This window comes from Moschus berezovskii, chromosome 9, assembly GCF_049115385.1.
Source record: "Moschus berezovskii isolate FMDL1 chromosome 9, NW_MosBer_1.0, whole genome shotgun sequence".
In the NCBI taxonomy this organism is placed as follows: Eukaryota; Metazoa; Chordata; class Mammalia; order Artiodactyla; family Moschidae; genus Moschus; species Moschus berezovskii.
The window spans coordinates 58,519,052-58,546,676 of record NC_142468.1 but is presented as its reverse complement, the minus strand read 5'-3'; the positions used below and the strand labels follow the sequence as shown (position 1 = coordinate 58,546,676).

Genomic DNA, 27,625 nt, shown 5'->3' with positions numbered 1-27,625 from the left:
TTGATTTCAAATTTTACAGCTGTAAACAGTGCTATGATGGGCTTCTTTGCATAGCCATCTTCATGGACTTGGGTTTCTAGAAGTGTCTATGGGAATCCCCAGTGAGTGTCCTGACACACTAACCAGTGCCCTTGTTTCTCTTTACTCACACTTTCATCCACAATACGGAAGGCTGGCTGTTTCAGACAGGTGTAAGTCTAAGATTGAAGGGAGGGACGGGGGCTTGAGATAGCGTGCTTCAGATGCAAAGGCCACCGATAATAAAGGCTTCTTAAGCTACACAGCAGTGGGGAAGGAAGGAGCGTATGTGGAGTCTGTTTCCATGAGGTACGCACACTGCTGTGAAAGACTAGGAGATAAACAGGGAAAGGCGAGCTGGAGTCCTCTCACAGCAGGCTGTGAAGGCCAGGTGTCAGGGCCCACTGTTGGAGATCATTCAACAGTTACCTGCACAGCACCTATTTAAAGCCCAGATATTTTCAGGGGTCACAGGGTTAAAGAGATGTTCCACTTTGGAGAGTTTATTGTCTTAATTTTTTTTATGCCTTAAATTGCTTTTTGTGCTTCAGTCACCTGCCTCATTGCGTCCTGTTCTTTGTAGCCACTGCACTCCTATGGATACCCTAAGGCCCAAATTAAATATTACAGAATTTTTGTTTGGCGGAGATTGCCAACATTAAGCCACACAACTGGTATCACACTGGCAGATGATGTTGCACCAACCCCGGGGCCAGAAGACAAGGATGAGTTGTTCTAGTGCATTTCTAACTCAGCTCTGACCCAACTCTTCCCCAAAGTGGAGGTGCGACTCTTAGCCAGTGACTTATTAGGCAGAGTGTCCTGTTCAGGCATGGGTCAAATGTAGGAAAGGAGGGAATCACCATTCTCTTCCTTTTCCACTCCTCCCCCTCCCAAAGGCTGCTGGGAACTGGTGGGGAAAATCCCACCACCTTAGAGTCTGCTGTTCCTGAGAATCCATGGTTTTCAGTCCCACGTGGGCTCTAAACATGCTCAGCAAAGGACACTCCTTCCATCACCATGCTCCTTTCTCAACCAGTTCCTGGCCCCAGCTTTAGATTTCCATTATCTTCTCATGATTTTTCAAATTTGAGCTGCACAGCCATTCTTTATTTTCTTTAGGCTTCTCAGCTACAGGTGCATTCAGAATGAAAATCACTCGGAAAGAGCTCAGTGTTACAAATATCCACGTGTAACGCTTCCTATCATTTCTACTTCTTGCATTTGTTCTGTTGCTGAAGACCCATTCTGAATGCTGGGTCTCCAGCTCTAAGCCCTCACCTTCAGGACTCCGGAGCCCAGAGCTGCATGGGGGAAATAACCCACCGGGAAGCAGGAGAAGTAGGACTCATTTCCACACCTCTTCTGTAAACCACTTGACTCAAAATAGTTCAACAAGATAGCCATGTCTGAGAACATCTGAATTACCATGCAGGAGATTAATCTTTCTTCCCCAGCCCCAGCAGTAAGGCTCCCTGCTCTGTGCATTTTGCATTTGCTCCCAGACATGGCTGATGGCTATTCCCTTTCTCTCCTCTAAATTTTGTTAACATGTTAGGTCTGACGTGCCTTTAAATGAAACAAAGCCAGCTTTTACTTTGTGTCTCCCTTACCTCTCAGCACAGTCCTCCCTGCTCATTCAGACGAGCCTCTTCTATGAATGACACGGTCATGCACTTGCTTTCACCACTGCTTCCCCGCCCATCTGCTCCAAACCTGTTTGGCCTCCTGTGCTCCCTATGTCATGACCGTTGTCACCATCTACCCTGAAACCCAAGTCAGAAGCTCATGGTCATGCCAGCTACCACTCTCTTCCTCCGGCCTTTCATCGCATCAGTGACCAGCCCCCAGTGGCTCGTTGCTGCCACTGACTCCTCTCCCTGAGCCCGGACTCCACTGCTACTGCCCTCCTCAGCACTCTGGCGGACTCTCTGTGCCTCCAGCCTAGTATCTTCTGATATGTCTACATCACAAATGTGACCATGCTATTTCCTACTTAAGTCCTCCCAGGAGCTCCCCACACTTGCAGGGTCATGTTCAAAGTGCACCACAGGTGACAGGCACTGTGTGATCCAGCTCTTGCTCATCCCTCCATGGGCCGTCCACTGACTTGACTCTGGCCACATCGAGCCACTGGCATTCCCTAGATGGGCCCACCTCTCACTACATGACACAGGAAGGTAGATGGTCCAGCAGAAGCAACAAAAACCTCTTCACCTTGAAGACACAGCTCAAGCATCCCCTTCTCCAATTTCTTCCTCCTGAGTCTCCAAGTGGAACAGCTCCATCTTTGTGGCCCTATCCCTGTACACAGGCCTCTGGCTCAGTATGGGTACACAGCTACTGGTCTTCTTAACTTGCCAGTTCTGCACAGAAATGCACAGGCCCTGAAGACAGCTGGTTCCATCAGCCTTGGGACAGAAGGAAAGCTCTGAGAAGGAAGCTTTGACACCAGAAGGGAGTCTGTCCCCAGGAAATAACAAAAACAGACTTACATCAAGAGGATCACTGGATGGAACAAAACAAAGAGAAAGTTTTAAAATTTTCTTAGTTAAAAATATGAAAATGGGAGATGAGAATAAAATTATGGAGCGAGTATGAATTCATGATTTTTATTTATATCATCTATCTCCATCTCCCTCAATATTTCCATATATCTTTCTCTACAGTTATTTCCTTGCTCTGCCAAGAAAAGCCTAGAAGCAATGACATTCCAGTAGCAACAGGCACTCTGCACCAAGATCTCAATTTCTTAAGATCATTTTCCATTCAAAGGAATCAAGGTTCCCTGGGAAAAAAATAGCTGATTCCACGGCTGGGGCTGGGAGGATACAAGGCAAATCTGGAACACCTTAAGCCAGAAAGTAAGAAAGCATTTAAAAAAAAATGAAAGGGACATATTAAAAAGACACAGGAACCTGCCAGAAATCTGGGATGGTTTGAGAATCAAAGCAATACCTAGCAACTTTGAGTAAATAGGAATCCATTCATCCATGCCTATAAACAAACAGATTAAGAAGAGAGGAAGATGCTTTCCTTTAGAAGTAGCATGTCAAACAAGTGTAGAAGAAACTATGGAGTTAGAGAATCACACCGAATGAAGAGCAAAGTATGTACATGACAGCAAAGGGTCTCCCCACAAGTAACTTGTTACTTACAAAGGGGAGACGTCAACTGAGAAAGGGGACGTCTGGCAGACATTAACTTAACCAAGTGATCACAGAGCTAATGTCAGTATTAATGGGATCAACTAACATCACCTGCCAACTTAAGACACACACAGAGGACTTTTGTGATGTTCCCACTTGATACGCTAAACCCTAATCTAGTCCATGAGGCCAATCCAATTTGAGGAACATTCTACAAAGTATCTGGCTGTATTCTTCAAAAGGGCCAAGGTAATGAAAGACATCTGAATACATCTGAATTGAGAGACACGTGTAAGCATGTATTACAACTAAATGTAACACATGATTCTGCATCAGGAAAAAGGGACTCACTATAAAGGACAGTACTAGGACACCTGACACAATTTAAGCAGTGAGCATGGGTTAGAGAACAGTGTTCTGTCAGTGTTAGTATTCTATCAGTATTATACTTCCTGCTTTGACAACTGGTTATGGTTATAAATTATGAGAGGAAGTCCTTTTTCTTAAAGAAAGGCTTACTGAAGTTTTGGGGTAGAGGGATAACAATATCTACAACTGACTCTCAAATGATTGAGAAAATACAACAGGTAAATACAGATAAAGCAAATCATAAGTCATAGAGCAAATGGGGTAAAATATAAGCACTTGGTAAGTGGGAGTTCTTTGTGATATTCCTGTAACTTTTTTGTAAGTTTAAAATCATACTAAAATTCTAAAATTTCCCAAACAAACCAGCGATCCAACAACAAGGGATGAGTCAGAATTATGGTACAGTCACTCTGTGGAAGCCTTAAAATTACACAGCATTACAAATAAAAGTCTGTGAAAATACATAACAAAATAGAAAAAATGCTTATAGCCTATACAGGGTTGAATGATGAAAGCCGGATACAAAGTATTTTATGTGTCCATTACTAAAACTAAGCAGGGCAAGCATATAAGTAAGATTGGAAGGGTAATAGCAAAGGTGGCAGTAAGGCTATTACGGGGAAGGGAGAGAGAGAGTGACTTTTTCTTAAAAAAAAAAAAAAAATCAGCATATTGAAAAAAATACTTGCCAGCGTAGGCACTCCCCCATCAGGCAGGTATGCTGGAGAATACTGGAGATCAGTGCTATTGACTGCCTTCTCTTGCCTCAGGCTGCCCCTCCTCAAACCTTGATACCTAGCCCTCACCCCAACAGATACGGTGGGTCTGGAGGGCCCTCAGCAAGGGCATCTGAGGGTGGTGGGGCTAGGAGTATGAGGCTCCCGTGCAGGCAGTCTGCCAGCCCTGCCCCACAGAGCAGCTTCACAGTCTGCTCTGAGCAGCGAGCTTAGCAGCTGCGGACACAGCTGAGGGGAAGCCCAGCAAGGGCACGTCTGAGACTGGGCCTCCCTGGCCAGGCCAGCACAGAGACCCCTTTGAATGCCCTTGGCTTGTGCTGACAACACCAGGGCCTCTTGCCGACATGCTCTTTCCTGGGCATAGACTGTAAAGCTTCTTGGAACTCAGAAGGTTTAGGAACTCTGGGATGACTTTATCTCAAGGCAGAGTGCCTGGTTCTGTTGTCAGTGGGGTGAACTGTTAAGTCCTTATCAGTCCTTTACATTTTTTAACATAAACCAGTCTACTGAGCACCTGCTTTGATGGGTGGCATAGAAGTTCAGAACACAAGGCTTTGCTATCAGAAGGCACACTCTCAGAGAGACCTGGGCAGCTGAGAGAAATAGGGCAGGAATAAAAATGAAAGTCTGCCTCCTTTGTGGGAGAATTGGTTTTGTTCCTCTTATTATAAGAGACGTGTTCCTTCCCTAAAGAAGCAGGAGTACGAGTTAAAGTAAGAGACCCTCAGAACAGGCAGCTGGGGTAGAGAGAGCAAAGAAACCCCAGTCCTGTCGGGGAGCAGGAGCCAAGGCCCACGAGCTCCTGTGGAGAGGAACTCATTACATGACTCTGCCGGGCACTTCTTGTTTAGAGCTGCTTCCCAACTGTTCCCCAGCCTAGAGCAAAAAGCACCACCATTCTCAGTCACGTGACCCAATTTTAAAGTATTTTATTACATAATCTTTTCATGGCACCGTCAGGAGTAACAGAAAACGTTATCCCCAGTTCCTAACCACATCCTGAAAAATATACATTTGCATTTATACATTTATATCAATGTTCCGCCCCATCCCCTAATCCCGCCACCTAGTATAGGGCTTCTGCTTAAAGAGAAACTATTCTTTCAGGTAAGAAAATATATATGGAAGCTAAGTGAAGTAACGGTTAGAGTGACTGGGGACAGCTCGGTCATGGGGGCAGGAGGGAAGGGGTGAAGTCCAGGCTAGGCAGGATGCATCACTGGGTCCGGCAGAGGTGGAGAACAGTGTATAAAAAGGCAGCGTCAGGCAGGTGACTCTGGTGTCCTTGGTCCATTAGGAGATGGCCTTTGCCTCAGGAAGGAAGGCTTCCCAGTACTTAGCCAGCTGCAAAGAAGTGGGGTCAGTAAGCAAGTGCTCCCATCGAGTGGCAGAGCCTGAGCCTGGAAGGGGAGCAAGCCAGGCACTCCCCCAAGTGCCCTCAGCCAGCATGGGGAGGCCATTTCCTCAGCCTGGCTTAGGCTGAGGCCAAGCTGAGGAAATGGGTATGCTGAGAGTGGACCCTGGGACAGGCTGGCCGGCCAGCCACACTGCCCTTACCTCTCTAGACTGAAGGAAGCATCAAGGGCAAGGTCTGAAGACAGTCCTGGTTCTGCCCCAGAGGAAGTACCCCTGTGGGGGCCACAGCTTGGCTCAGGTCAGTCAGCTCCTCACAACAGGGTCACTGTTCCACATACCGACTGGGGCCTCAGCCTCAAGAGGGCTAGGTGGTATCAGGGGGTTACAGGAAGAGGAGAGTTGGGGTTTGTCCTTAAAAACTAACTCACTGTAGGATTAGGGCTATCCTGCTTATTAGCAAAAGACCCTACTGGATGCTCCACGTTAGAGAAACAGGAATTAGACCCCTGATGTATGCCAGACCACCCTGTCACCAAAGTCTCAAGTAAGCAGCTGGCCCAAGCAAGCAGGAGAGGAAGAAAGCCATGCACAAGTTACATACCTGCTGCTGTGAATACAGGAGTGTCTCGAGGTACTTGATCACGTGGTTTCTGAAGTCCTTGGATTTCTCTCTCTAAAGGAGACAGGATTCTACACTGACCATCCGGACAGTTGCTCCTTCCCCTCTTGACAGGATGGTGATGTTTTTGCTGACCGAGGCTCAGCCTCAGAAAGGAGAGGCAGCAGCTGGATTAGCTACAATTTCCAGCCCAATAACCTCTTGCAAGGCTTTCTTGAATGGTGGCAGGGTGGGAAAGCGAGGAGAAAGGACAGGGGAGCAGAGGGGTTATGACAGGGCAAGCTTTGTTTTATGTCTAACTGCTCTGGTCCAGCAACCAGTGGAGGACAGCCGCTTTGCCTCAGGAACAAACACACAAACGTGAGCGTGCACGCACACACACACGGCCATGCTTGGTCACAATAAATGCCAAGTCGCCGGCACTGCCATCTACCTCCCTACTCAGTGGAGACGTGGACAAAACCAGTACCACCACTAAACCAGGCACTGCACACTGGTGAGAAGGAGGATCTTCTGTCTTACCTCAAACCGTATCACTTCTTTTCGGACCACAGCTGAAATCCTTTCAAAGTCCCTTTCATACTGAGTTACCCGAGACTCCCACTGGGAAGAGAGAGGAAAGAAAGGATCCCTTAACATATTATGGAGTTACTATTAAGTCTTTACCTCTGAACAGCAACTCTGTATCTGAGACCTCAATTAGTCATTTGTTTGTCCCTCTGGATAAGATTAGATATGCAGATTCCACAGGTAATCCAGACTCCAGTAGAGGTCACCTCTGGAACTGGCTGGGAAAGAGGTGCCATGTGTCTCAGGCCAAGTCTGGTTCCTAAGAAATCTAGTTCCCCAGAGGCTCCAGTTCAGGTACTTGCCAGCAAGGCTGGGAGGCCCAGAGAACTGAATTTAGTTCTCACCAGAAGGGCACATGTGAATCACCTCGGAGCTTTTCAAAGACCCAGGCAGGACCGCTCCTGCAGAGATTATAATTTGGCAAGTGTGGGTGGAACAGGAAAGAAGGAGGAGGGCCCGGTCTCAGGGAAGACCCTGGGCCATTCGCAGAGGCTTTGCCAGCCACTGTCCTTTAGACTCCATCAGTTCTCTTGCCTGCTGAGGGGTTCTAAGCAGTTCAGTGAGGTGGAACCCAGACTTACTCAGGAGCCAGAACGTCCCTGCAGGTCTGCCTGTCCCTGCTCACCTCTACAATCTCATCCTTGGCCTGCTGCAGCTTGTCAGGCTTGTTGGCCCAAAGCAGCCGAGCCTCAGCCTCCCGCTTCTTCTGCAGGGTGGCCTGAGCATCCTGCCAGCGCTGCCACGTCTTCATGCGCTGGTCAAAGGCGGCCTGTGGGGGTGAAGGTTGGGGAAAAGCACAACCAGCCCTTCAGGCACTCTGCTGGCTCTGCCTTGGCGGGTGGGGGCTCTCCCAGTGGCTATGCTGGGTAAGGGCCGAGCAAGGGCAGGTTCCACAATTGTGTGTTAATGCCCAGCTGGAAGTTTAACGTCCAAAAGCACAAGCTTGGGTAAGACTTCTCTCTAAGGCTCCAGCAGACCAACATCATGCTGCTCCCAAGGCTGGATGGCCCAGGGCAAGCAGGTGGTCTGATGCCCATGCCCAATCTATGGCTCTCAAACGGACTCCCTGAGATCAGTCAGTTCATGAGTCTACACACTTTCCTTAAATGCCTACCCTGTGCCAAAGGCTAGGAATATAGTGGGGAACGAAACACATAGGCCTGCTTTCATGGAGCTTGAAGTCTAACAGGAAAGCCTGATATTGTATTACTAACTGCCAGTAAGTAATTATAAGAATGCAGAGTACAGAAAAAACAAGCAGAGTACTGCAAAAAAACACTTGGGGACCTAGTTGAGCCTGGGAGACACATTAGGGAAGACCAACCTACAGAAGTAAACTCTATACTGACACCCAAACAATATACAGGGTGAGCCTGACAGATCTCCCCACCACCTTCAGCTTAACAGATCTTTATACTAATTAAACTTCATCTCATCCATACATTCAACTGCTCGCGGCTATCAAGGCCTTCAAGAGGCTCTCCAAAGTCCATTTGCTGGTCTTCCCTGTTTTCAGTTCCTTGATCACAATCAGCATGACCAGAGGATGCCTGTTGGACTAACCAAACCATCCTGCACCCCCACTGGCTCGGTAGGCTTCAAGAGGCTGGGATGAAAGACCTCTGCCTGGGGCAGCCTCCCAACACTGCTTCCCCTGCTCCCCTCCCCTATAAGAGTTCCCTGGATGTTTTCCAGGCCTCCTTAGTTCAGGCCTTTGCCAAAACTTGAACCTTAGGGAGTGAAATGACACCAAATTTATCTTCCACTGCATTGTCACTGCTGCTTATCTGCAATTTCTAAACAGCTGAACAAAGGATCAGGTAAAGTGTGATCTCAAATCCAACCTAACACCCTAGGCTAACTGTGGTACAGCTGCAGGTTTCAGCAGAGAAGTAACATCTGTTCATCTCTCCAGTCCCACTGTCAGAACATGACCACAAGAAGGGCAGGTGAGGGGTCTCTGAGAAAAGACCAGCTTGGAGTTCTGAGCACTAAGGCGAGCTGCCTCAGTGAGGCCTCCCTCACCCCTCTCCATACAGGGTCCCTGGCCTGAGGGTCGTATCCAAATGTTGAACTCTCCAGAAGCCCCAGACAACACTGCTCTCTGAAAGCATCCCCAGAGAGAACCCTTCCCTGGGGTGGCTTTCTAGTCTAAGTAGTCTGACCTGTTCCAAGCATTCCAGAACAAGTTATTTTTCCAGCCTCTTACCACTCTGGAGTTAGCAGCAAACCAAACAGCAAAGGGAGAGGACAGTGAGCAATCTTACAGGCTATATTAAGCAACTCTTATCATGGAGAAAATGAGTCCTGGGGGCAGCGTGACTCCTGGCAATGCAGGAGCTCTCAGGCTGGGGAGAGGTCGGGGATGGAGAGAAAGAGAGAGAGACAGAATGTGCGTGTGTGTGTGTGTGGCTCTGTTCCAACTCAGAGGCTCAGACGTTCTGGTCCCAATCTGGATCAGGCAGAGTCAGGCCCTATTAGGGCAGGTGCCAGGCTCCCTCTTGGCACCTTCCTCTGTCTCAGAGAGGCCATGTGAGAGCTAATCTCACTGCCCAGTGAAGCTTCCTTAGCCACTCTGAAAGGTCAGGAAACCAGATTGCCCCGGTCACCAGAAGAGAAGGTGAGGTGCTTGACCTGAGGGGCAGGCTGCAGTCTTGTCACTGGTGTGGTCAGCACAGCAAAGCTCTGGTGACAAGCTCCCTCAGCCCCCTGGCCACACTCCTCCATGCAGCACCACACTGGCTGTGTGCGGTTACCTGGTGGCCCACACTGGAGGGAAAAATGGAAGCCGGCAAGCGCTCTTACCGGGGCCAAGCTGCCGCTTAGTGTCAAGAAGGCAAAGACCAGAGGGCTGAGGAAGTCACAGCTCCAAGGGGCCCAGACCTAGGCCTGGAACAGCCTTGCTTGAAGAAAGGAATATAGGATGCTGTCCAGCTTCAACAATAAGGAAGGGCCTATTTGGAAATTCAAGAGTGAGATCTTTTCTTCAAGCTGATTTAAAATACTGGCTGGGGCCTCAAAATGACTCAGAGATAACTAAGAGTTTAATGGATCTTTCAGTTCACAAGACACTTTCTCTTTTGAGAGTAGAAAAAACTATACCTATTTCAAGCTATAATGGATGAAACCATCTTGGGAAGAAGAGCAAAGGAAAAGACAAATTAAATCCAGTGGAGGAACAAGTGGAGAGGAATGAGATGCTTACACGGACTATGGCCAGGAGGCGAATATAGTCACTCAGGAGCTCTGCGAGGAGGAAGAAGTCATTGTTGGCCTGTTCCTGGTGGAGCTGCTCGATCTTTTCTTCCACCTCAGCCAGCTGGGAGAGTGCCCGTGACAGTGCTGTGTTGTCCTCAGAGCTCCCAAGCATGGCGAGACTCTTGGCAAACTGGGCAGTGTTCAGCGCTAGCTCTGGAAGGAGGAAGACAGCAGAGCCTCTGATCTCCCGAGGAAGAGGGACAAGTTGGCTGGCACTGCCCGGGTGCCTGAGCTACCCTGGCCCCTGCGTGTCTGGCAACTGTGGGCTCTGCAATCTGGTCACTTACACCAGAGCCAACTGAATTCAGAAAGTGAGGGTGACGCAGCTCGGGCACACAAGCAAAGAGAGGTGCCTGCTGCCCTCAGTTTCCACAGGTTAGGCTTACTTGGATGGAGCAGTGCTGATGCTCCTGGATAACTAGGGGCCAGTTAATAAAAACAGGCCAGTGGAACAGTTCTGATTTTCACATTAGAGTTCACAGTAAGCAGCCTGCCTGCATGAGAGAGAGTGTATGTACACACTGCATAGTCTTGCATGCACCAGAGCAGAACGACTTTTCTGTGAAGAGCCAGGTATTTTAACCTTTGCAGACCATATACGGCTCACTCTCCTTGCTCCCCTCCCCCACCCTTCCACCCCATCATCTCTTCAAAAATGTTAAAAACCACTTACAGCCACAGCAGTAAGTCCACGACCAATAGGTCTATGGCTAGATATGACCCAGGGGGCTGGGTCATATTTTGCCAACCCTTACATTGGTCTCCATTCTAATGGTTTTCTGCCTGTTTAGACTTCTGATTATCAGCATGTTTAAAGAATTCAAACTTGGCAAATTTCACTAGCTTTTAAGCACATCTCACCAGAGAAAGGTGAAAAAGGGTTAGGAGACATACATGGTTTCCCGCATTTACATATTTCTCATTGGACCATGTAGCTAAGGCATGTAACATCATTTTGGATATAAGCCACCAACTCAAATGCCACCAACCAAAGCCCACAATCCCAGGTCAAGCTGTAACTGGGACGGCTTCTCTGCACTCCTCCCAGGTAAAGAGCACAATGCCTTCAGCAGCAGAGGCAAGTCTCCTGTCAGGAGATGCAAGGCATTATCTCTTTGATCAGAACATCAAGGACCAAGTGGGTTGAGAATTTCAACTTGAATGGCTGAGAGGTTTGGGAACAACATGCCCTCCCATCTCTAGATCACTGGAGACATCAGTTTCCCCCCAGCTCCAAGTGCATGTCAGAAGCTTGTTACCTTTCCTGTGGTTGACTAGAGTTTCTACAACGGCATGCAGTTTCCGTAAGCGCTGCTCCTCACACTCTACCTCCTGGAGCTTCTCCTCAAACCACTGAAACACACAGGCCCAAAGCTTTAAAGGAGGCTACTCATCATACAGGTGTAGAGCTGTCTTTTTCTTAGCAGTTTTTTTCTTCTTTTTTAAGGGACTGAATTATTGTAAAAAGAAAGTCTCTAATCTCAGAAATTTCAGGACTCCTCAAGGCTTCTGACCCATAACCCTGAGGGGGTTGGGGAAGCTGAGAGGCCCAGTGCTACTCACAATGTCGGATTCATTCATCTTGATGGTCATTTTGCTGACCGCATCTGTGGCTTTGTTGAACATCTTGAGGAGACCAGCGCCACTCAACGTCTGGGTACCCACAGCACGTGGCAGCTACAAGACCAAGAAGGCGGGGTGGCAAGTTATCTGCTGCCCCTATTTTAGGTTCAGAAGAATTAGTATCCATCAGATGGCATGTCCCGAACTTGCCAAATAAATTATCTAAACCGTAGGCTGTTATTTTCAAGGGCAGTTAGACAAATCCTTAACTAGCAATGTGGAGAGAAAAAAAAAAAAAATTGAAGAACCACATTAAAGAGAATCAGCAAAATTGTCGGCTTTTGATACTGTGTGCAGAAAGACAAGCAGTGTGTGTTATGTGGCCAGGTGACTTCATACTGAGACTGTCTGCCTATCCAGGCATGAACTGCTTAAATACCAAATGCTTTTGTTTAAAAGTCAAAAGTTCTTTTTGGATGCATACTCGCACACAGCTAGACTTAAAATCTTGAGACTTTGAAGCTGTAATTCCATTCGAATTTTCCTCAGGGAACAAAGGAGCATAATAGATGGCTACTTTTATGGACATCTAGTTAAGTCAAGCATGCCAAATACTTAGAAACAATTTGACTAGTTCAGTCTTCCCACTCGTTTCCTAAGGCACGAAAAGGATGCTGAAGAATCCACAGTGTATGTAGTATACCACGCTGAACAATTAGATTTTAGTGCCCAGGACTCTTGAGAGTCTTCTTAACTCAGGGCCATTTTGCCCCCTAGGGTACAGCTGGTCATGTATGGAGATAATTTTGCTTACTAAAACTGGGGACAGCGGACTTCCCTGGTGGTCCAGTGGCTAAGACTCTGTGCTCCCAGTACAGGGGACCCAGATTCAATCCCTGGTCAGGGAACTAGATCTCGCATGCTGCAATTAAGAGTTCACATACCACTACAAACGATTCCACATGCTGCAACCAAGAAAGATACTGCCAAAACTAAGACTCTGCTGCTGCTGCTGCTAAGTCACTTCAGTCGTGTCCGACTCTGTGCGACCCCATAGACGGCAGCCAACCAGGCTCCCCCGCCCCTGGGATTCTCCAGGCAAGAACACTGGAGTGGGTTGCCATTTCCTTCGCCAAGACACAACCAAATCAAAAAAACCTGGGGACAGGGGTGGGGGAGGGTACCAGCATCGAGTGGATAGAGGCCAGGAATGCTGCTAAACCAACAATGCACAGGACATCCCACAACAAAGGATGATCCAGCCCAATATGTCAACAGTGCCACTGGAGATAAACCCTGCTCTAGGGGCACCAGGCGGGTATGAGGGCATGAACAGGAAAAATGGATTTAGGAATCTCAGAGGAGAACTAAGATTTAGAGCATCAGAGAATTTTTAAAGAAGTTCATTTTGGTGGGGCAATCCAAATACTTAGTACCATTTTCTTACTTTGAGTAATATACACAATATGCAAATTAAAAGAAAAATTTAAAAATAAAAACAAAATAAAAAAATAAATACAAAACAACAGTTATACACTGTCACTTATTTCCTTCTACTTTTCTTTCCTATGAGATACAACATTGTTTTATTCCAGTGTTTCTTTTGATTCTTAATGACTAATGTGTTTCTTTAGCTGTGTTTATATGCTATTTCATGTTTCATTTTATAATTCTTGTTTTAAACTGAAGTACAGTTGGTTTACAGTACTGTGTTAGTTCCAGGGGTATAGCAAAGTGATTCAGTTGTATATGTATATATATATATATTTCTTCAGATTCTTTTCCATGATAAGGTTATCACAAGGTACTGAATAGAATTCCTTGTGTTATACAGTAAATCCTTGTTGTTTATCTATTTTATATATAGTAGTGTATATCCATTGGAGAAGGCAATGGCCCCACTGCAGTACTCTTGCCTGGAGAATCCCATGGACGGACGGAGGAGCCTGGTAGGCTGTAATCCTTGGGGACGCTAAGAGTTGGACACAACTGAGCGATTTCACTTTCACTTTTCACTTTCATGCACTGGAGAAGGAAATGGCAACCCACTCCAGTGTTCTTGCCTGGAGAATCCCAGGGATGGTGGAGCCTGGTGGGCTGCCGTCTATGGGGTCGCACAGAGTTGGACACGACTGAAGCGACTTAGCAGCAGCAGCAGCAGTGTATATCCATTAATCTCATACTCCTAATTTATCCCTCTCCCTCATCATTCTTCAAATATATGCTCCAATGAATTTCTGTATACTTTCTGTTTATGATGAGAATTAAGTATTTGTTGTACTGATATATTTTACTAACTCTTCAATTATTAGCAACTGGACTGTGTCTAATTTTTCACAATCATGAATAGCCTATGCATAGCCTGTTAAAAGGCTGTCCACTTGAATCAACACTTTTGCTACATGCTGGCAGTTCTGAGGTCTGTGGTTAAGTGGTTTTGAACTAAAATTCCACAGCTCCTGGCACAAAATAAGCATTCAATCGAAGCCAGGTAGTAACCTATGAAGGACATGCCAAGACCTGCAAAACAGATCACTGTGTTTTGATTCTGCAAAACTGCAAAACTGGGTTGCAGTTTGACCTCTACAACCAGTTACTTTTGACTGCAGGCAGAGCTGCTTTTATTTCAGAGGCTGAAAGATACTTGTCACTTTTGGGCACTTATAAAATATGATACAGTCAGACTAGGCTATATGCATGTGCTCAAATATTTGTTGAAGGAACTAGTTTCATTTCACAGGGGTAGATATCAATTGTGAAATTCAGTTTGTACAATACTAACCTCTTCTTTTTCCAAGAACTCTCTGACATCAGGATCCTGTAACATGGTAGGATGATTCACAATCCTCTGAAGGTACCTACAGGGTAAGCAGTTATTTGGTTAGTTGGCTTGGCCTTACAAAGTTTGGGGCATCACACCATGCCGGCAGGCGTACAATGTCTTTCATTACTTTAAAATATCCTCAGGGCACTTAAGTATGACTCTGCTTATAAGCACATGTAAGTTCATATTCTTCACATTTCCAAAAAGGAAAGAAAAGTAATTGCTTAGAAAGAGACTGCAGAGCCATTCCTGACTGACTGCTGAAGAAGGAGAATATGATTGCCTGCTCACTCAGGAGAGGAAAAGAAAAGAGGATGCTCTTCTCCTAATGTGGGAAGGAAAGAGACTTAGGAAAGGCTACAGACAACATGGAGGTGGGAATCTTTAACTCATTCAAGTTTCACCACTACTAACTCTAGCAAATGTCTCATGATAATTAAGTCTCAGTTTTAGCCCCTCATTTGTTCTCGTGGTACTCAAGAAAATAGTTTTATTGTACTTACCTTTCTAGAGCAGCCCTCCGTTTTTCAAGAAATTCTGCAGAAGAAGAATCTTCCTTCCCAACTTTTACTTTTGTCATTCCTGGAACACAATTTAAAAAGAAAAAAACAAGAAAACTATATCATCATGAAAAGCTTTAGGCTGCAGAAAAGCCCACAGGAGGAAGGCAATGAGGGAGCTCTACAAAATATAACTAAAGGCCACTTCTATGTCATGCACAAACATGAACAAAAGGTTCTTTACCCAAGAGTCAGTTTTCATATTAGTCTTAAAGTGTTGAAGGTTCTCAACCCCGGGACTTCCAGAGCACATGTTTTCTAAAATGGGACTATGGGACTCTGAGTAAAGATTAGCAGATATCAACTGATGGTAATGGGAAAATTCCTTGCCTGATTTCTCTCTCTCTCTCTCTGGAAACTAAAACCTAGGCCTCCTACTGCACCCAAGGAAAGAGACCATGTCAAAACATGCTGTATCTCTAACCCTCATGTGATTTATAGGAAAATGCTGGAAATGCTTCCTTTCTAACTGTTGGATTATACACTGTCATTAGAAGTAATCTCACATACTAAGTAGAAAGTATATTGTAGAAAGAATGCAAGGAAAAAATCTAAGCAGAATTAATAGGCTTACCTATTAGGCTCTTCTCAGGTGGAGGAGGGACAATAAAGCCATTTTGGGAGTGCTTCTCTGAAAGCTTCTCATAAAGACCCAAAAAGTCACTAAATCTTCTTTTCACTGCAAAGTGTTTACTTCTGAACATTGGTAAGCTTGTCTTGGGGACAGAAAAAACACAAGATTTCATTTCCAATAGGGGATGAGTATCTTGAAAGTCATCCAGCTGACATCAAGGGAATCTTTCCCCAGATCCCTGGTCTTCTAGCCACTTCATAAATAACTTTCTCCAAGGCTGAGATTCTCAGCCTTTTTTCTTTTTGGGAGTTATAATCCTCCCTGGCTGCCTGGAAATCTATGGAGCCCTTCTCAGAATAATGATTTTAAATGCACAAATTAACATACATGGGATTACAAAGGCAACTAATTAAATTCAAATTGTTTTATTTGCAGGTTATGAACCTTTGCTTTAAGGAAAGAGATGCTGCAATCTAGTTTAAAGCTAGAAATCTATGGTCATCTCCAACCCTTTCATCCTGCCCTGACTTATTAAGGGTATTGCTGCCAGAATTAAAGCAGCCAATCTGGAAAAAATACACAGTAAACACTGCCCCTAAGGGGAGGATCAGAAGAAATGTCTACACTGTAGACACTTGAACCTCCAAGCTATCACAGGGTCTAGAACACAGGGGCAGGCCAACAAGTCATAGAAAGGTAATATAAAGGAAACATCCAGTAAAAAGAGACAAGGCCTACATTTTATTAGAGATCATTTAATACTCACCAGACAGGCAAAATTTAAGGAGGTGGGGCCTTGCCAACTGTTGGCAAGGAAGTATGTCAATGGGAACTTTTACATATTGCTGATGGAAGTATAAATTGGTACAAGAACTTAAAAACACAGTTTGTATTCCTTTTCTTCAAAATTTGCACTACCTGTGACCCAGGGGAACTGCTTCTGATAATATACCCCAAAGAAACTCTTCTATGTGTACGCCAGGGGACACGTGCAAAAATGTTCACAGCTCATAATTAAAAAAACTGGAAACATGCCAAATATTCACAACAGGAAAATGGATAAATGTATTATGCTATAATCACACAATGGACTAATTAACTACAGCTACGCACATCATGGATGGATCTGAGGAACAATGGTAGTAAAGCACTATTTTTAGCAATGATACCATTTTTATGAAACTCAAAAAAAAAAAAAAAGCAAAACAGTGTATTGTTTAGAGATACGTATGTGAAGACTTTTTATAAAGGCAATGAGAGACAATTCAGGAGAGTGGTGGCCTCTAAGGTGTGAGGCAGAGGAAAGGAGAGGGAGAAACACGCAGGTGGAGTCAATGGTACTCATCTTAAGACTGGTGGTAGGTTCGGGGCTTCATTTTTTATGCTTCATAACCTGCATACAACAACGTGTAAGTTTTGTATGCATTAATATTATATAAAAAAGGAAGACCAGACCCGAGGGGCAAAAGGTTAGGGAGAGCGTTAAAAGAAGCTCAACATAGGAAACCTCAGAAGAACTGATGATTTTTAAACAGGTGATACAGTTTGGGGTGATCCGCCAAACTAGCTCTAAGTCACATAGCTCTTAAGAGGGATGGCACTATATCAAATACACCACATGTCTTGATAAAACTTACAAAGTTTCACATTGAAGTGTTAGCTCTCTGGAAGAAAAGTGGAAAGGCTCAGATGAGATTACCAAGGGGATGCAGACTTGTTCCATCTTGAGGAAACTTGAAGGAAGTTGTTGACAAAGAAACTAAAGAAATACCCAGAAATAATCTGAATGATGACCTTCTTGGTATGTGTACCCAAATCTATTAAGGTGGTCATCAGCAGGGTCACTTGGACTCACCTGTGTCGTAACTTTGTAGGCCACGTAGGCATTCATACCGTCCCCTGCAGGAGAACAGAAAGCAGGAGAGGATGATTTTGTGAACTAAAGCAGGACCAATCTTGCTAACATTTAACTAGGAATCATAAGGCAGCCACAGGAGTCGTGTATAAGAACTCTTGTTTCACCTCCAAGCTTTAGATCCTATACTATAATCCAGTTCCTACTTTGCCTCGAGGCCTCTATGGCACATATCATGGTCCCATGGATGCTGGCTGGGTCCCCGTTTGAGTTAGACAAGAGAGTCAGTTCCCTGTTTCAAAGCCAGGCTCTATTTATACCTTCCACAAAGCAGCACTGGACACTGACAATCCATTGGTTGTTACCATGCCAATATTTGGGCTAGTTACACACATCTGTCTAAATCCAAACAATTCTCTTGCTGTATAAAGCAGGAGGAGGAGAAGGAAGCAAATGATGTAAAAGGAAACAAGTAGTTCTACCCTAAGCTAGCTCTGGGCTCCCTCTGCTCTTTCAGAAACACTGTCCCAGACCCTCCACCCGAGTTGGGGACACTGACCCCTCTCATCCAGCATGCTCTCCCAGAGCAAAGGGCCTGGCAGGAAGACACTTGGGCTGCCTGATGTCACACAAATCTCTCTTTCCTGAAGGAATTATTTTTCTGAAAAAACCTTGGACTGTTACATAATTTGGGATTCAAGCAATTGTTTTTCTCTGTGGTACTGTCCTAACCTCTACCACTTAGGAACATAAAGGCACCATTGACTCTGTGAGTACTGAAAAGACACATTGGACTTGAGACAGACATAGGTCCAGTGCCAGGCTCTGGAGCGTTGGGTTGGTTTCATTCCCTTCCTCTCCGCCCTGCCTCTTCCCCACACCAACCAGGAAAATGCAGGTCAACAATGAATAACTGCCAAAGCCTCTGAAATGGTCCTGGGATGAGGGCAAGTTCTACGCCTGCAGGGTCACAGATACAATTTGGTCTGACTGAGATGGCTGGGAATAACTGCTTTTATAAACTACACAGAGAAGTTGGAAACTGTACAGGAAGAGAGGGCTTATGGTCTCTACCCAGTCAAGCCCTGCCAAAAGAGCAACATATAAAACAAAGTATCAGTTTTAGAAATTACCTTATATTGATTACTACTGTTCAGTTCAGTTCAATCGCTCAGTCGTGTCCGACTCTCCGCGACCCCATGAATCACAGCACGCCAGGCCTCCCTGTCCATCACCAACTCCCGGAGTACACTCAAACTCATGTCCACAGAGTCGGTGATGCCATCCAGCCATCTCATTCTCCGTCGTCCCCTTCTCCTCCCGCCCCCAACCTTTCCCAGCATCAGAGTCTTTTCCAGTGAGTCAACTCGTCGCATGAGGTGGCCAAAGTATTGCAGTTTCAGCTTTAGCATCAGTCCCTCCAATGAACATCCAGGATTGATCTCCTTTAGAATGGACTGGTTGGATCTCCTTGCAGTATAAGGGACTCTCAAGAGTCTTCTCCAACACCACAGTTCAAAAGCATCGATTCTTCGGCGATCAGCCTTCCTCACAGTCCAACTCTCACATCCATACATGACCACGGGAAAAACCATTGCCTTGACTAGACGGACCTTGGTTGGCAAAGTAATGTCTCTGCTTTTTAATATACTATCAAGGTTGGTCATAACTTTCCTTCCAAGGAGCAAGCGTCTTTTAATTTCATGGCTGCAATCAGCATCTGCAGTGATTTTGGAGCCCAAAAAAACAAAGTCTGACACTGTTTCCACTGTTTTTCCATCTATTTCCCATGAAGTGATGGGACCAGATGCCATGATCTTTGTTTTCTGAATGTTGAGCTTCAAACCAACCTTTTCACTCTCCTCTTTCCCTTTCATCAAGAGGCTTTTGAGTTCCTCTTCACTTTCTGCCATAAGGGTAGTGTCATCTGCATATCTGAGATTACTGATATTTCTCCCAGCAATCTTGATTCCAGCTTGTGCTTCTTCCTGTTAGTTCTCTTCTAAACCATTTAAACTATATTTCCTAATACTACTAAGGATGTTTATCACTGATAAAAGGAAAAAAAAATCTAAATTTACTTTTTTTTAAAAAAACTGCTAAATTTTGCTTTTTTTTTTACTTTACAATATTGTATTGGTTTTGCCATACATTGACATGAATCCATCCCGGGTGTACATGTGTTCTCTATCTTGAACTACCCTCCCACCTCCCTCCCTAAATTTACTTTATAGAAAACGTATTCAGACTTTTATTCACAGTTTGATAGTTATGGTCAAATGTCCAAAAGGTCATTCCCATTCAAATCTTGAAAGAGGATGCTGTGAACGTGCTGCACTCAATATGCCAGCAAATTTGGAAAACTCAGCAGTGGCCACAGGACTGGAAAAGGTCAGTCTTCATTCCAATCCCAAAGAAAGGCAATGCCAAAGAATGCTCAAACTACCACACAATTGCACTCATCTCACACGCGAGTAAAGTCATGCTCAAAATTCTCCAAGCCAGGCTTCAGCAATATGTGAACCGTGAACTCCCAGATGTTCAAGCAGGTATCAGAAAAGGCAGAGGCACCAGAGATCAAATTGCCAACATCCGCTGGATCATGGAGAAAGCAGGAGAGTTCCAGAAAAACATCTATTTCTGCTTCATTGACTATGCCAAAGCCTTGGACTGTGTGGATCACAATAAACTGTGGAACATTCTGAAGGAGGTGGGAATACCAGACCACCTGACCTGCCTCTTGAGAAACCTGTATGCAGGTCAGGAAGCAACAGTCAGAACTGGACATGGAACAACAGACTGGTTCCAAATAGGAAAAGGAGTACGTCAAGGTTGTATATTGTCACCCTGCTTATTTAACTTCTATGCAGAGTACATCATGAGGAACGCTGGGCTGGAAGAAGCACAAGCTGGAATCAAGATTGCCGGGAGAAATATCAATAACCTCAGATATGCACATGACACTACCCTTATGGCAGAAAGTGAAGAGGAACTCAAAAGCCTTTTGATGAAAGGGAAAGAGGAGAGTGAAAAGGTTGGCTTGAAGCTCAACATTCAGAAAACAAAGATCATGGCATCTGGTCCCATCACTTCATGGGAAATAGATGGGGAAACAGTGGAAACAGTGTCAGACTTTATCTTTTTGGGCTTCAAAATCACTGCGGATGCTGACTGCAGCCATGAAATTAAAAGACGCTTACTCCTTGGAAGGAAAGTTATGACCAACCTAGGTAGTATATTAAAAAGCAGAGACATTACTTTGCCAACCAAGGTCCATCTAGTCAAGGCTATGGTTTTTCCTGTGGTCATGTACGGATGTGAGAGCTGGACTGTGAAGAAAGCTGAGCGCCAAAGAATTGATGCTTTTGAACTGTGGTGCTGGAGAAGACTCTTGAGAATCCCTTGGACTGCAAGGAGATCCAACCAGTCCATTCTAAAGGAGATCGATCCTGGGTGTTCATTGGAGGGACTGATGCTAAAGCTGAAACTCCAATACTTTGGCCACCTCATGTGACGAGTTGACTCACTGGAAAAGACTCTGATGCTGGGAAGGATTGGGGGCGGGAGGAGAAGGGGACGATAGAGAATGAGATGGCTGGATGGCATCACCGACTCGATGGACATGAGTTTGAGTGAACTTCAGGAGTTGGTGATGGACAGGGAGGCCTGGCGTGCTGTGATTCATGGGGTCGCAAAGAGTCGGACATGACTGAGCGACTGAACTGAACTGAAGTGCAAATGTACGTAAGACACAATAGCAAAATGGGGTCTTCAGATAGTCTGCCTGCTTACCAGCTATTTTTATTGAGGCAGTGTGTGAGCAGACAGACATACTTGCCTGTCCAGACCTCATAAGATATGGAAAGTTCTAGAAATGCAGCAGTTTTAAATTTACGTTAATTTCCTAAATAATTTCAGGAAGTTGAAAATAATACATGCAAATTGCCAAGGCTCTAACAAGCAATATCCTGGCAGAAGTGAGATTCTGATTTATTTAAATGTTTGTGGGAATGAGAAGCGCATGTTGAATAAACAGCCGAACAAACAGAAGGTGTTGTTATAAAGATCGATGTGAATCTTGAAATATGAATACGAAAATGCTTTAAGTAGCTGGATTCTTGATATCGATGTGAGTAAGAAACTAGATGATGATGCAAGGGAATGAAGGTTTATCACCAAAAGTGATTTGTTTAAATAAATCTGACCCATGGGACATTTAAATTATTGTTATGGGTTGAACTGTGTCCCCCTAAATAAATTACGTTGATGTCCTAACCCCTGGTACATCAGAGTGTGACCTTATTTGAAAATAGGGTCTTTATAGAAGTAACTAAGGGAGAAAGAAGTCACTACGATGGGCCTTAATTCAGTATGACTGGTGCCCACCTAAAAAAGGGAAATTTTGACAGAGACAGACACACAGAAAGCGAAGATGATATGAAGACACCCTGGGAGGATGTCATATGACAGTGAAGGCAGAGTTGGAGTGATGTAGCTACCCTACCGGCCAAGAAATGCCTGAGACTCCAGAAGCTAGGGGAGAGGCACTGAACAGTCCTTTCCTGGTGCCTTCAGAGGGAGCACGGCCTCATGAACATCATGATTTCAGACTTTCTGACCCCCAGAACTCTGAGAGAATACATTTCTGTTATTTTAAGCCATACTGTTTGTGATACTTCATTACAGAACTCCTAGGAAACTAACATATTCCCTCCCTCTCCTGGTACAAACATCATTACTTATAAAACGTTAAAACAGCATTTACTTATGTTTTATTTTGTTCTACCAAGGATGTAAAGTAGCTAATAACTAGCCTAAAATCAATGTACTTATAGAATATTCATAAATATTAGAGAGGTAAGACAGAATTCTAAACATGTAATTCAGATTTTTGGTCCAGGTTCTACCAAAGGCCATATGTTGTGACCTGACAGGAAAGCTACATTTCACTTATTGGTTCTCAATTTCCTCTATTGTTGGACAAGGGAACTGTATAAGATGCTCAGAAACATCCTACCAGTGCACCAGTCTAGGAAAAGTAAAACTCCACAGTTAACAACAAACCATTTTGGCATAAAGTCTAATCAGATTTTTATAAACTCTTGTTCCTAGCTGAGAATAGACAAAGGATTGGAAATCACATTTTTCCTCTTAACCATATAAACATCACCCCTACTTAATAGGAGGAAAAAGCTCTGTGCAGCCTCTTCTCATAGAGACCACAGCTAGAACAAGGAAAGTTGAGGCCTGTTGCTCTCTGCTCACTAAAAGGTTTCACAAACGTGTGACACAGGAAGGCTATCCTAAAAATCCATGTTCTGGCCAAAGTTATGTATTGTGTTTCCTGAAAATCTAATTTCTATTTGATCAAAATTCAACCTGTATTTTAAAATCTTTACCTATGAGAGAGAGTTGCAGACTTCCTCACTTTATTAGAATATCAAGAGTACATAAAAAATGATATGTAACAAGAAATCCAAATGTCTTAAGGGAAGAATAAATCCAGCATCTCCAAATTTTAAATTGTGTTTTTAGCATGCTTACATGGAGTTTATCTCAAGAGGGAATAAAATGGTCTCCACAACTCGGGAGAAGGCAAAGTGGGCTTTTTAAAAGGGATTCAAATAGTATTTAATTTTCTGATTTTTCTTCTTAAAGCCAAGAAAAGCATAAATAGCTTAAATGCTGTTTCTGGTTTTGGAAGCATAGCAAAGAGCATCGTTTCATAGCAAAGATGATGATGAAGTACTTCACACTAGCTGGTCCAGCTCTGGAGGTGACCATTTAGAAATCAGCTAAATGTGCTTTCCACAGCCACATCTGAATGTCAGAGGAGTCCTAAGTACACTCACCTATCTTCTCAGGATCAGTTATACCGACTGTCAAATCAAACTGGTCTTCCTGTTCTTCTTCCTCTACCTTTTAAAGAGAAAACAAACAATGAGAGTAAGATACCCCAAAAAAAGGCTATTCATTTTACTCTGTATTAATATTACATCAAGATAATAATATCAGGATATATCCCTCTACACATCAGTCTTCAGCTCTGTCCATTCCCAACAATCTCAATGAAGCAACTTCCACAATTCTAAGTTGGTGCTTGCTCAAAGGTCTTCATTACATCTATTCTCTTAAAATGTTATTTTGATCATAATGAATAATTACTAGGTTTTGGAAGACTTGCCTCTTTCAGGCTAAAGAGGGAATGGGAAGAGACTATACTCTTGAATATAGGAGCTTTGGACACTAAATATCACTAGTGATCATTGAAAGCCTCTGTGCTATCCTCTGGATAACAGACACTATGCCCAGGAAAGAATCCTTTACTGGATTCTGGCTGTTCATTAACCATAAAGGTCTTCTTCAAGAGTTATAAATATTAACTCAAGCAACTGAACTTCAGACTGGCAGCACAGTCCTAAACATCCAAAAGAAGACCAACAGCACAAATTCTCACCTCCTCATAGCTTGGCTGGGGCTTAGAAGAATTTGTGGCCTCCTGTGGAGGAAGAGAAATGAGTGTTTTGGCAGGCACCTTCTTCTGATTATTTTGTGTGCTGTCCAGGGATAGCTCCACTGTGGCATCTAAAAATAGTTGATATTTTATAATGAAGGAAGAGTCAGAAAAACTGTAAGCTAGAATAAATGGACCTAAGACAAACAGTAACACTGGGGAAAAGCACTATTTGCCACATTTAAGGATGACACTGTTGTTTTACCACAGTTTATGAATTGCTCACAATTACAGTTTTAGATCATCTTGCAAAGATTAAATTATGTTTAATATACACTGTCCAAGGGGAATAAAAAGACACTGTAATATCTAAAAATTTCTTTTGATCAAAACTGGTAAAAAACAAAACAAAAAAAGACGTGCTTAAGAAGTGCCTTTGTCTATCTGGGAAAACAGAACAACTCATTCCCTAAGTGTTCTAGACAGGATTTTTAAAAGAGCACTATGTACCATTTTTAGGCATTAAAATTACTTACGTCAATGATAAGAATGCACTCTCAACCTGAAGCAATGGAGCTAGAAGTTCAAAACCTAAACAGCTCAGATTTTTTTTCTTTTTAATAAAGAAAACTATAAATATCCATTTGGGTCGGGCCTGGTCAGTAGGTATCCAATTCTAGCCTTAAGGAATTCAAAGAGAGCAGTTTCTTTTTCTTTTCTAGACTTTCATTTGGAGCTAAAATTGAAACCAGAGAGAGGGGTCTATAAGGCATAACCAAGTCCTAGATCAATGTCATAATCATTAAAAGCTAATCATGTCTATAAACAAGGTTGCCAAACTGCTGGAATCATATTAGGACTCTTTCACTTATCAGGAAAAAGGCAGACATACATACAAAGATTCATGCATAATGAACATGTTAACATGACAGGATCTTTGAAGAAAGAAACCAGCTAAAGTAAGTTTAAGATAGTCACATCATGCAGGCACCACACAAATAATTAAGTTATGCAATCCAACAAATGTGACTGAAAATGGAACAGGAAATTTAAACATTTAAAACCTTAAGCTTATTAGAGTATGCTACTAAAAGAAGAAGAGCTGTGCATTTAAAAAATGTTTTTATTTACTTATTTTTTACTGCACTGGGTCTTTGTTGCTCCACGTGGACTTTCTCTAGTTGCAGAGAGTGAGGGGCTACTCTCTAGTTGCGGTGCCTGGGCTTCTCCTTGCAGTGGCTTTTCTTGCTGCAGAGCAAGGGCTCCAAGTGCACAGGCTCTAGAGCACAGGCTCAGGAGTTGCAGTGCATGGACTTAGTTGCCCTGAGGCATGTGGGATCTTCCCATCGCACAGGTGTCCCCTGCATTGCAAGGCGGATTCTTAACCACTGGACCACCAGGGAAGCCTGAGGTGCGAATTTTTAATTGAAAATCATGTGACAACACATCAACAATGGTTTTCTCTCTCTTTTTTTGGCTGTGCAACTTATGAGATCCTAGTTCTCTGTTCTCTGTTCTGGGTCCTTGTAATGAAAGCACAGAATCCTAACCGCTGGAGTGCCCTTTTCTCTGGACTCTACGTAAGAGTAATAGAAAAGCCACTGGATTCCATCACAGAGATTCTGATCACAACTAATCAAGTAGAAAACAACAGAGTATTTTATTTAAATTTCCACATCTGAGAAACGACTTGAATCCTAAACTAAATGTATCACTGCAAGCATTACTTTCCATAGATATCTTATGTTCCTTTCTTAGTAGTGAAGGCAGGCCCTGGCCGCTTATGAAAACAGCTGGGAATGAAGTAAATCAGTACCCTCATTAGAAATAAATATGTCTCTAATAAAGATCTACATGGTTGTGTACATAAAACCCAACCATGGGAGTAATTCAGTCAACACTAATATTTCAGGTCTCCTTAAAGGGCAAATCATATAAATGTTAAGTTCCCAAATATAAGAAAACCTTCTGTGCAATCTGCCATATAACTAGATTATTATTTCCATTTCTTCTCCAGAAATTTTATCTAAAATATAAACATTATCAGAATCAATAGTAGGCACTTAAGTTTCAGAGAGGAAAGCAACAGAAAATGTTTGAAATCTTTATATTTTTTCTTCTAAACTCTTCTCATGTCTTAATTTTCCAATGACTTCAAATGTGAGAGTCCTCCCAAGATCTTACCCTTTGCCCTCTCATCTCTTCCTTTCCTTTGTCATTCTCTACTTTGAGGGTCTCATTTACATGGCAGCTTTAATCACCACCTCTAGGAGACTGATTTCCATATGTCCAGTTCTTACTCCTTTCCCCAGGGAGACTACTATAGTTCAAATCACCTCCTGAGCATTTCCCTTTGCATTTAAAACTTTAAAAATCTAAAACCCAAACTCACTCTCCACACTCTCCAACTCAAAGATACTTTCTTCTGCAGAATGTAGTTCTCAAAATGGTACCATCTTCTTCCCAATCCTTGGGCTTGAAATTTTTGACTTGTCTTTAATCTTCATTTTTGTACACCCGTTACATCTAATCACCAATACCAGATTTTGTTGATTTCACTTCTTGAAAAGTTTTCATCTTTTCTTTCCTATTTCTATTACCTTTACCATTTCATCCTTGAACTAATTTGTAAGATGCCATGCCTTCTGACATCTCTGGGCTTCCTTTGTGGCTCAGCTGGTAAAGAATCTACCTGCAATGCGGGAGACCTGGGTTTGATCCCTGGGTTGGGAAGAGCCCCTGGAAAAAGGAAAGGCTACCCACTCCAGTATTCTGGCCTGGAGAATTCTATGGACTATATATATAATCCATGGGGTCACAAAAAGTCGGACATGGAGCCATTTTCACTTTCTGACATCTCCAGTCTTTGTCCATTGCAACCCGTTTTATATAATAATTCTACCAGGTCAGTCTTTCATCACTTGCCCATTTCACTTTCCTTACTCAAAACTCAATTAAGCCAATGGCTCTTAACTGACACTAGGATGAAAATTAAAATTCTAATTATTATTGTTATCTAAAATCCTCCTAAGCATTTCCAGACTTATCTTCCAAGGTATCTCTAAGAAGCCCGTACTTTTGGCCTGCTGAGTTTACTATCCCTTAAACACACCATATTATTGATTCTCCCTGCCTAAACATCTGCAAGCTCTTTTTTTTTTCTGACATAAACCCTGCTTCTTTCAAGTCTTCCAAGATCACTGTAGACCAGAGCTTATTACTGAGGGCACTACCAACATTTTGGGCTGGATAATTCTTTTGCTGAATGGCTGTCTGTGTATTGTAGGGTGTTTAGAAGCATCCACAGCCTCTACCCAGCAGAAACCAGCAGCACTCCCAGGTGTGACAAACAAAAACGTCTCCAACCATTGCCAAATGTCTTTGAATGTCTTTGAGTTGGGTGGGTTGGTGGAGGATAACCATACCTTGTTGAGAACAGGGCAGTCCCTCTCAACAAGGTTACTGGGCCCCAAATGCTCAGAGTACCAAGACTGAGGAACTCAGTCCTAGTGTTTTTCAAACTGCAGGTTGTCGTTCACTGGGGAATTGTGATAGCAATTTAGTGGGTTGCAAACAGCATTTTAAAAAAAGAGAAACAATAGAAAATTTCAGATTGTATGGAAAATAGTAAGGGCAAGTCATTCAAGAAAACTTCTGATTTCATTTTATGTAAGTATATAAATATTTTGGATTATGACAGAAAGTGTATTTCTTACTAT

General features: G+C 43.6%; 1 protein-coding gene across 3 annotated transcripts in view; it reads right to left on the bottom strand.

Annotated features, from left to right (window-relative positions):
- Positions 1–520: 520 nt before the first annotated feature.
- SNX1 (sorting nexin 1) overlaps positions 521–27,625 on the bottom strand; it is a 39,373-nt gene continuing 12,268 nt past the window's right edge. For 2 of the 3 annotated variants that reach the window (XM_088839684.1, XM_055435904.2), the window contains exons 3-15: positions 23,910–24,037; positions 23,305–23,371; positions 17,453–17,496; positions 15,598–15,739; positions 14,967–15,045; positions 14,422–14,497; positions 11,640–11,753; positions 11,336–11,429; positions 10,024–10,229; positions 7,444–7,587; positions 6,771–6,851; positions 6,231–6,302; positions 521–5,617 (exon numbers count right to left, since the gene is read on the bottom strand). In XM_088839684.1, the coding sequence (XP_088695810.1) occupies positions 5,567–5,617; positions 6,231–6,302; positions 6,771–6,851; positions 7,444–7,587; positions 10,024–10,229; positions 11,336–11,429; positions 11,640–11,753; positions 14,422–14,497; positions 14,967–15,045; positions 15,598–15,739; positions 17,453–17,496; positions 23,305–23,371; positions 23,910–24,037 (1,298 nt within the window). In that variant the 3' untranslated portion in view covers positions 521–5,566. Of the gene's footprint in view, positions 5,618–5,830; positions 5,994–6,230; positions 6,303–6,770; positions 6,852–7,443; positions 7,588–10,023; positions 10,230–11,335; positions 11,430–11,639; positions 11,754–14,421; positions 14,498–14,966; positions 15,046–15,597; positions 15,740–17,452; positions 17,497–23,304; positions 23,372–23,909; positions 24,038–27,625 lie in introns of all 3 variants that reach the window. The other variant, XR_016038219.1, reaches the window with a different exon arrangement.